Below are 10,870 nucleotides of genomic sequence, written 5' to 3'. Positions count from 1 at the left end.
ACTATAGATTAATTCTAGAGGCACCGTGTTCCTTTGAATTGAATGGAACGGTATTTTAGATAATTTTGCTTCAACACATATTTTGCATTTGTGATTAGGATCAATTTCAAGTGCCAGAATTAAACTTTGATTCATAAGTTTGCGCAACGAATTATAATTCGCATGTCCTAATCAATTATGCTATAAACAAGACTCAAGCAAGTAAACATAATTTGTTACTTTATTCATAATGCCTTGTTTCGATACAACAGTTAGAACGTTCATCTTGAACATTCCATCACACATGTATCCTTTTCTTACATACATCTCATTCTTAGACAACACAAATTTATCGGATACAAATACAAGTTTGATACTATTTTTACTAAGAAGAGATCAGGACACAAGATTCTTTCGAATATCCAGCACATGTAGGACGTTGTTGAGGACTAGCTCTTTTCCAAATGTCATCTTTAAAGTGACTTTGCCTTGTCCTTCAATCTTGGAACTTGCAGAGTTCCCCGTGAATAGTTGTTCCCGTTTCTGTTCTTGATAGTTGGAGAACATTGCCCTATTAGCACACACATGACGGGTTGCACCGGTATCTACCTACCATTCCCTTGTGTTTCCAACCATGTTGCATTCGGACACAACTACATATAGACTCATCTCCTGCATTCCTTCGAAAAGGTTGTCCTTCTCAATCATGTTGGCTTGAGCAAGTTTCCTAGGCTCTCGACATTCATTTGAACGATGTCTGGCCTTTCTACAATTATAGCATTTCCCTTTGAATTTTTTCGCCTTCTTGGAGTTATCTCTACGCGGTGCATCGTTTGAGATCTTTCGTTTCGTGTTCAAAGGCCTTTGTTCTGTTTCAACAATGTTTGCTCCAAATTGGTCAATAGGTTTCCTTTCATTTTTCCTATTATCTTCGTCAATTCTCAAGCGGACGATCAATAATTCCAAATTCATCTCCTTACGTTTGTGCTTGAGATAGTTCTTGAAATCTCTCCACATAGGAGGGAGTTTCTCGATGATGGCAGCCACTTGAAAGGGTTCACTTAGTTCCATCTTTTCGGCATGTATGTCGTGCAAGAGGACTTGAATTTCTTGCACTTGCCTTATCACTGTTTTGTTATCTACCATTTTGTAGTCCAAAAACTTGCCCACAATGAACTTCTTGATTCCGACATCCTTGGTCTTGTATTTATTTTCCAAAAAATCCAACAATTCCTTGGCCGAGTTTTTAGAACTATACACCCCATATAGTATATTGTCCAACCCATTCAAAATGTAGTTTTTGCATAGAAAGTTCGAGTGCTTCCATGCATCCAATACAATAATCGACTCACGATTATTTTCTCCCTCTTGTACGGATGGCGCGGTCTCTTTTAAAAACTTTGCCAAATTGAGGGTAGTGAGATAGAATAACATTTTTTGTTGCCATCTCTTAAAATCCAGCCACTAAATTTTTCTAGTTTTTCACCATGCGTGATTGAAGTGTCTATAGCCATAGGGGTAACCATATTTGTACCATTTTGACTTGAAGCCTCTACAGTACTCATTTTTGTTACAAAAACAGTAGATTATCACAATGCAAAGTATGGGAAAGGAACAGTGCACAAAGACTATTCCAAAATGAAGAACAAAGTATGGGTCAAACCAAAACAAAACCAAAACTACCACCGACAAATAGTGTCTTAAGATTGTTGGTTCCGGGGTTTATGTGAGCGGTATGATGGTTGTTGATTTTTGTATCAAAACAAATTAATGTTTAACCTGGAAGAGCGTGATCAACGTATCGATATGTGAACTTCAAAGTGTAGTACAAACCCACAAAATCAAGGTATCAAAATGAAATAAGAAAAGGAGAAGAAAAAGAAATGAAATCCGAGGCAAGTGATGGCACATTCTCCTTAAGACAATATTGCCCCGCTATGGTGCTCACGGTTGACGGCACTTATCTCCCAAGATACAACGGATGTTTAATCTTGTAGTAGCAGCACTTCACACCACAAGAACTGACAAACCGACGAAATTTTCCCCAAGGGATTTTATGCAAGAGAGAGAGAGAGAGAGATTTTATAAGAGAAGAAGAATGCTCAATGCAAAATATAAGTTGGTGTACCCTTAAGGACGTCCAAAGGGTCCTATTTATAGAGGAAGAAGCGGTGTAGATGAAGTTGTGTGGGCCAAATCGTGCAATCTTTCGAATAGTTGTAACATTCCATCTTCGCTAGCTTTTCGCTCGAGCAGCGCTTCAAAAATCAGAGCAGAACATACTTCGCTCACTTTTCGCTCGAATTTCGCTCGAGCGAACATCGAGCGACATTGTATTTTAGCCCTTTTCCACTGTATTTTCCTCCAATCTTTGGACCTCAATTTCTCATTCACCCGGAATTGGTTTCTAATGTTCAAATATACTACGATCATCTACTCGACGAGTAGAACAAGTTAGCCCTTTTACTTTTATAATTTGGCCATTGGATCAAGTCCGAATATTCGGCCGAAATTGACACATTAGTCACACTTTTCGATTTCAATTTTTACTTAACCAATTTCCGATCTTTCATGTTAATTTGGAAACCAATTTCAACAGTTAGAAGACTTAACTGATGCCTCTACGACTCAGGCAGAAAAGAAGGAGTTGGATTCCCGTTCAATATATATTGGTAATGTGAGTTTCTGAATGCCCTTCTTAATTCTGTTAATTTTATTCCTTGTCATTGCAATTTATGTTGCGTTAGTTTCAAGAATAAGCATGCTTGTTGTCAACTCTTTGTTAATTAGACAGTCCCAACGTTTTAAGATCAGGCCCAATAAATAGTTCTCTAATTCTATTGATTTGGAAATGGGATACCTTTTATCAAATTGTTTACTTTGGCTTCCTTTATCCATGAATTGATCTTTTCTCATTTTTCCTTCATTCAGAGATAGACAAGAACTTTCTAAAATCCTACTGTGGAAACATTTATATTTTAGTGTTGAACTACTAATTGTTAGTAGTCAATTTTAAATATATATTTTTAACAAACAATCTTATTTTTAATGACGTGAAAGATACCTCTTAAAATATAGGATAAATTTCAGAAGCCTCCCCTAAGTATATGACAAATACAGTTCTACCTATTCAGTTTTCAAAATTAAGAATACACTCCCTTATCTACGACTCGAAACCAAACAATATTGGAATTTTTAAATTGAAAAATAAATTTTATATTTTTTATGTAATTATACCTTCATTTATTAAAAGTGTTCTTGTACGTGGTCTTCTGTATTAGTAAATCTTATGAATGTATTGTAAATGAGAAGATAATTAATTTACATTAAATTAATGTGATTGGAGCTATAAATTGTTAATACAAGATACTATTGTCAACATTCCAAAAGAATTTTAAAAATTAAATTTAGAAGGGGGGGGGGAGCTTTAAAATTGAACTAATGTTGTGAGGAGTATTTTTGGTGCTTGACAGTTCATTCCCTTAAAAATGCATAGAAATAGTGAAAGGAGGAATAAAATGTTCGGATATGCTACCTGCACAAGCTCTTTTGCACAGAGCCTATACAGGTGCACACACATGGGGACACCCCACACATGGGGTCCACATGTGGGGTCCATCCCCATGTGAGAGCCCCTATACAGACCCCATGCAAAGGGCCCGTGCAGGAGGCTTTTTCCTAAAATGTTACTGTTGCGGAAGCTCTCTCAAAAAGATCTTCAAACGGTGGTTTTTCAGGCTCAGTCCAACGCACCTTTCTCAACCAACAACCAGTCAAATCGGCTCCAAACCACAACCAATTGATTCACCTTAGTTTCTATGCAATCTTACCCACATAAGAAAAGAAAGGATGATGATTTATGGCCACAAAGGCTAGGAGAAGACACCACAAAGGTACACTATGAAAGAACCTTCAATTGCACACGTTATACAAGCGTTCTAAACACTTCTGAACACCTTTTTCTCACACAAAAAGGGGCAGCCGGGATTCACTATTTCTTCTCTCAAAATCATACAAAACATCATATGAAAGTGGTTAGGGTTATAGCCAAATATATACTCTAGGGTTAGGCTTTAAGTTGGGCCATTAAAGGGGTAAACGGGCCAAGATTCAAGCCATCCATAAGGAATACAATTGGGCCGGCTGTAGCTCATGGACTTGATTGTTGGACTTATTTCATTCATCAGCCTATGCCTATGAAATAAAATTAACCCATGTTAACATCATAACCCGGGATTTATTGGGTATCAAAAACCCAACAAATCTCAACCTTGATGCCCAATAAATCTGCAAGCAATCAAAACACGCAGTTAACACTTGCATAATTAAGGTATCCAATAAAATTGGATCACAGACCTTACCTCGTGTTTCCAATTTGAAACACATACCATACATGCTCCATGTACTCACTGAGGCTAAGGTCATAAACACTCAAGTAGAAGCAAATATTTAACAGCAAACAATCAAGAGCAAATACACATGCGATGACGATATATTATAGGATAACACACATGGATCTTTTCAGAAACACATTCATATAGAACCATAGATTAACACCAAATCAATCAAATCACGGTCAACCACATATGCAACACATGCATAAATGACCCTAAGAAAAGATCTCACCACACTTATCATATCCCATTCCGTGTTGCTCACACCTCGAGAACACATATCTCTTCTCATCGCCCACCAAGCCCACTAGACAGATCACTCAACTCATGTCTAACTGGTACAACTCATGTCTAACTGGTAAGTCGCAATAGATCCTAAGTCCACGGGATAATCCTCTATCTCCACATCACTTTTCCCAACCTATGTGGATAATGGGTCTCCACCTAACAGAAGTGATAGAATAAAGGATTCTAGACATTTGATCACATCTCCACTCGTGATCCAAATGTCACACTCCACATCCCCGGTACAAACCATCATGTATCCCTAGACATCTATACTCCACCTCACCAAAAGACACACAACATACTGCTAATGCACCCTAACCCATTATGCATGCAAGCAATTACACCAAGTAATCCTAATGTCTCAAATTCATGCAAAAACACATATCAAACACATTGAAAAGTAGCAGATAATCATGCAATAAAATTTAGACAATCACACACAGATGCATATGCAGTGACTAGGTTTACACTTAATAAACCTCACTGGGGTCATAACTCGACCCCTCAACCAAATTCGTCTCACCTCTCATCTTACCCTTTAGCTTATCTTTCTTCTTGGGACAGTCCTTAATAAAGTGTCCAGACTTACCACAACTGTAACACCTTCTACCACTAGGCTTCTCTCGTCCCTTGCCTTTCTTCTTACTACCCTCATCACTCAAGTTACTACTCGAATCACTATCGTTTTGAATTCTATCCAAATTCATTTGCTTAAACTTCATCCTACTCCTCATCATATGTAACTCGCCACTCCTCTTATCCTCTTTTTCAGCCTTAATCTCCATCTCCTTACTTTTAAGTGAGTCTATAACAATCTCAGGTGTTAAGGTGTCCCTACTGTACTTAATTGCATTCTTAACTTCCCTATATGAATCAGGTATGGAATTAAGTAGGATAATAGCCTTATACGTTTCAGATACCTCTTCATCATAATTAAAGATGTCTTGAACTAATTTGTTAAAGATATCTAGATTATCATCAAGATCCTTTGAATGATCCATTTTAAAGCTGAAAAATCATTCAAGCAAGTACAATTCATTAGGAGTTGACTTGAGCAAATACGAGTCCTCCAACTTTTCTCAAAGTTGTTTTGTAGAATCCAGTTTTCCTACTTTTCTCAAAACAGTATCAGACAGGTATAAAATAATTGAAGTATATGCAAGTTCATCATACTCTTCTTTTTGTACTTCTGTTAAATTTGCAGGAAATTTGTCATTTATGGTCTTTGAAACTTTTTGTTGGACCAAAATACCCTTCATCTTTTGTTGCCAAATTGAAAAATCTCCTTTTCCATTAAAAATTCCAACTTCAAAGCATGTAGACATTTTTAAAAAAACTAGAACAACCAAAAGCACATATAGGTCACACAAAGTTATCATACGGCCGCAATATACACCGTTCTAAATTACCAGGATTTCGTAAGATTCACGATTTTAGATCAAGGGAATGTTCGAACGGGTCAAGTCCAGGTGTTCTAATAGGAAAATCAATGCAACACGAAGGTATCTAAACAAAAGTTTGAATTTTCGCGCAACAAGTCTCGCACAATGACTATATGACGGGTAAAGCACAAAATCAACTACCAACTTGCAATCAAAACTCAACACTTCAAAAATAGAGCAAACAATTCCTAAATTTTCTAGCACAAGCAATGACAACCCCCAATCCTAACGATCACCCCACACAATGATCTGCTAATGCTGAAATTTAAACTAAGTTAAGCCAATATACCAGAGCGGCTCTATCTGAGTTCGTAAATTACGAGAGTTGTGAATTTATCACTTTAGGACCACCACTATTCGTCCTAAAGTTTCTGAAAACTGTAGCAACCAAAAAATCACGATCGAGTCCTAAACGCCCAAAGAACAACGCTATCTAGATTCTACTGCATACCCTGAAACAGAAAACTTTCAACATGAAAAATGTCAGAAATAATATGAGGAACAAACTTCCTGAAGAGACCGTCACCAAACAACGCTCCACACGCCCTCACGCGCGGCTCCTTTCCTATGAGCGTCGGCCTCACGCGCCTCCGTCGACTAACATGCGCTGACCTATAGGTTTCGCCTCCTCCTGCATGTCACACCAGTGGTCTCCATTTTCCCAAACCCCTTCTGGATTGATCAGAAAACGTGAAAGACGGAGACTTATTTTAACAGTTTTTTGGACAGCTTCTTCGATTTGATTTCTGCTGTGTTTCTGTCGATTTTCTGGACGATTCCTGGTAGATTTCACAAGCCAAAACCTTTACCTTGAAACTCTGATTCCAATTGTTGCAGAAACTCTCTCAAAAGGATCTTCAAACGGTGGTTTCCAGACTCAGTCCAACGCGCCTTTCTCAACCAACAGCCAGTCCAAATGGCTCCAAACCACAACCAATTGATTCACCTTGGTTGCTATGCAATCTTACCCACATAGGATAAGAAATGATGATGATTTATGGCCACAAAGGTTAGGAGAGGACACCACAAAGGTATACTATCAAAGAACCACCAATTGCACACGTTATATAAGCGTTTTAGACACTTCTGGATACCTTTTTCTCACACAAAAAGGGGGCAACTGGGATTCACTATTTCTTCTCTCAAAATCATACAAAATACCATATAAAAGTGCCTAGGGTTATAGCCAAATATATAGTCTAGGGTTAGGCTTTAAGTTGGGCCATTAAAGGGGTAAACAAGCCAAGATTCAAGTCATCCATAAGGAATACAATTGGGTCGGGCATAGCTCATGGATTTGGTTGTTGGACTTATTTCATTCATCGGCCTATACTTATGAAATAATATTAACTCATGTTAACATCATAGCCCGGGATTTATTGGGTATCAAAAACCCAACAGTTACTCAACATAAATCTCAAAGGCTGTCTCTAACATTTTAAACAAGAGGGGTGTATTTGTATTTGTCGTATACCTCAAGGGAGGTTACTGAAATTTGCCCTAAAATAGAAGAAATAACAAGTTGAAAACAATATCTAGAGTGTGACACATTCTTCCAGCCAAGAACATACATGGTGGTGGATCCAAAATGGCTTCACGCTCGGGAGTAATTTCTTTTCCAGAGTGATGAATATTAAAGATACTTGGAATGTATTGCAAAAGTCCTATTCTTTACATTTCTTTTTATCTGAAATTGAGTCAAAAGATAAAGGGAGGTCCTTAAAGTCCTTAGATGTAGAAGCCCAAGAAAAAATCAAAAACCTTTGCTCTCTCATATATCTCCAAGCAGCTGTTTGTTTGTTTTTTCCTCGAAAATTTTGGAGTTCATTGATGTCCAACCCATCAAAATATAGCCAATACCTGATGTTTCTACATATCAGCCATGATCCAACTTTTGTAAGCCAGAACCAATATATTTTCGGAAGGTGTAAAGTTTGAGAGAAATTAAAAATGGATGAGATCTCTATGTAATCTTGTATGCAAAATCAATATGCCAGGTTAAGTGCTTACTCTGCCTCTTAAATAGATATTTTTCCTTAATTTAACTAAATTCCTTTTAGAAGCTAGTATGCATGTGGAGTGTACACAAGTATGTATGATGTGTTTTGGTTTGGATTGACCCGATTGATTAATCGCATTACCAATTGCTCTTTCAAAATTCAGGTGGACTATGGCTGCACACCTGAGGAGGTGCAACAGCATTTTCAATCATGTGGTACGGTATATAGGGTGACTATTTTGACTGATAAGTTCGTCCAGCCGAAAGGTTTTGCTTACGTCGAGTTTGTTGAAACTAAGGCGGTGCAGAATGCTTTACTTCTGAATGAATCTGAGTTGCATGGCCGTCAGCTGAAGGTTTGTGAACTTATATTGATCCAAAAGCTTAAAACGTGATAGTCATATATATCTGCAACAACGATTTTGATGGATTTTGGAATTTGGACAGGTATCTGCTAAGAGGACTAATGTTCCTGGGATGAAACAATATCGAGGAAGATGTCCGAACCCTTATTATGGATCAAGAAGGTCGTTCATGCCTGGTCCTCCTATGTACCCTCCCTATGGTTATGGGTAAATACTAGGGTTTAGTTTTTTGGCTTTCACCCATAACAAAGAAATGATGAGAAAATGCACTCTTTTTCACGTTGAGGCTTGGGCTTGAAGCTTTTGATACTAAATAATTATGGTATTTTGCATAGATAAATAAGAATCTTTCTGTTACTTAGATTAGCGAAGATATCTGTTTACCCTAATTTTTTCAGGGGCAAAAATTTCTTAGTTCTTTACTTGGAATAAAATTGTACCATTGGATTAAGATTTCTTAAATTTGTGGTTTAATTAAAGATTGTGATTTCAACTCTCTCATATGTAGGAGGGTTCCAAGGTTTAGACGTCCTGTGCGCTACAGGCCATATTGATGTATCTTGATTGTCGTCTGTTGGTGTTCTATAGATATTGGATGGTCGATTATGAAACCCTCGTTCCTCCATATTTGTTATTTTAGGGATTATTTTGGCGATAACTTGTACCATTACATGCATTCCGAAAAGCCATAAATTAGATTATTAAATTTTGCAACTTTATTTCGGCATGTTGTTGTGCTATTAAGCGTACGAGTGGGGATCAAGATGGCACCAAATTTCCATTTAACCACCAATTTCTTTTATTTATTTATTTATGAATATGATGCATTGTTTGAAATTTTTTTGTAGATTTTTATTTTTTAAAATTTTTAAAAGAACTTAATCGGGTGGGGATCATGTCCTCATCTCTGATTCAACGCTAATTTCTTAGGCTCGTCCTGGCCCCATTCTCAATTAAATCGAGAATTCTTCGCCTGTTGCCATCTCTGTTGTTCAAGGAGTTTCCGTCCAACTTAATTTTTAATGTTAAATGGCTCCATAAATAGTATTGGTTAAGCACACGCTAAACATGTTGCTTATTACTGCCCCTCTAAAGAGTTATGTAGGCCTAAGCTCCAATGATTTCAATAGTAGTTGAATAATGCAATAATGGATTGGTTCTTGATTGTAAGTAAAGATAGTTATCAATGAAAACTCGTCTACAAAAATTATTTTACAGCCTTGCCTCAGCTTATTTGCTTGACTTCTTTCTTTTAAGGTCTATAGAGAAATATATGGATCCCTTCAAATCTCAATTCACTTTCTGAATCTTTAGCAGTGCTGTTTTTTTTCTCTATCAGTTCGAGTTTCATTTTATCTCTCTCTAAAAAAAAAATTAAGCCTTTTACTTCTTTACTTCCATTACTGTCGGAACAATTCATGTAATGAGAAAAAAATAATATAAAAACAAAAAAAATCCAATTATTGGGATGCGACTTGCTACCAAACATGGTATTAGTGTCTTACAATGGAGTACCCAATTCTAAACCAAACTTTAATATCATATCACTCCTCGAAATGATTAAAGGCAAAAGGTTTTTCCAACATCTCAATTACTTGAGCTTGATAGCTGCATTTGGATACCGCTTCTTCGGCAGTAAAAGATGGTAGAATCCGGCACTTAGCTCTCGTTTGACATGATTTTTATTTTTATTTATGTTTCTTGTAGAAGAACTTAATGAAGAAGTTAATTTAGGCAAGCTTCATGTAGCCAGTTAGAACACTTTCAAAAATTATCCAAACTTGTTCAACGGTAACTTCTTATTCTCAGAATTATCTTTTGACTTTTTAAATGCACTGCTAAACGTGACCTTAAAAGGGGAGAGAGAAGCTCTTCTCAAGTTCAAAGATGAGCTTGTTGATGAATTTAGTCGACTTTCTTAGGTATTATAAATTTTGATTGTTTTATAATTGAAGGGGAAACTAGGAACTGAAACTACTGCAAAGACATGCTCCAGCAAATCGATGCTAGTATCTACATGTGAAAAAAGATGTAATTTTTTTTGAAGCGATTCTAAATGAATATCCATACTTTCATTATGCCATTGATATATTAATAACAATTATTTCCAAGATACAGATTCAATCGATATGACTGAAAAGTAGATAAATCAATATAAAGCTAACCGTAGAGTCTTTCTAGACAAGGATTGCAAGTAGGCTCGCTAAATCAATAGCGATTAATAACTCTTTATCTTCATGGCCCTCCAAGTATGGCATTCTCAATATCTTCTCTACTCAGTGAATAACTCCTTTCAACATCTTTCACAAGCTTTCCTGGTCCGCTCTTTAGATAGCTGCATTCAATTCCAAAGAGCTGCTAGGAACTTGACTTACTAAAATTTGAAAAAGAAACAATTGAAGC

The 10,870-nt window shown here is 36.8% G+C and overlaps 1 protein-coding gene across 1 annotated transcript; it reads left to right on the top strand.

Moving 5' to 3' along the window:
- Positions 1-1,862: 1,862 nt before the first annotated feature.
- LOC111406543 (polyadenylate-binding protein 1-like) lies at positions 1,863-9,021 on the top strand. The gene is made up of 5 exons (XM_023035950.1): positions 1,863-1,919; positions 2,579-2,656; positions 8,267-8,458; positions 8,550-8,674; positions 8,976-9,021. The coding sequence occupies exons 1-5, from the start codon at positions 1,863-1,865 to the stop codon at positions 9,019-9,021; spliced, it is 498 nt and encodes a 165-aa protein (XP_022891718.1).
- Positions 9,022-10,870: the final 1,849 nt, after the last annotated feature.

Source organism: Olea europaea, chromosome 12 (genome assembly GCF_002742605.1).
Source record: "Olea europaea var. sylvestris chromosome 12, O_europaea_v1, whole genome shotgun sequence".
NCBI lineage: Eukaryota > Viridiplantae > Streptophyta > Magnoliopsida > Lamiales > Oleaceae > Olea > Olea europaea.
This window is presented reverse-complemented; position numbering and strand designations above follow the sequence as displayed.

Coding starts and splice junctions, on each gene's coding strand:
- LOC111406543 (XM_023035950.1), top strand. CDS start 1,863: ATGAAATCCGAGGCAAGTGATGGCACATTCTCCTTAAGACAATATTGC. Junction 2,657..8,266: donor GTTCAATATATATTGGTAAT/GTGAGTTTCTGA, acceptor TTCAAAATTCAG/GTGGACTATGGCTGCACACC. Junction 8,675..8,975: donor TACCCTCCCTATGGTTATGG/GTAAATACTAGG, acceptor TCTCATATGTAG/GAGGGTTCCAAGGTTTAGAC.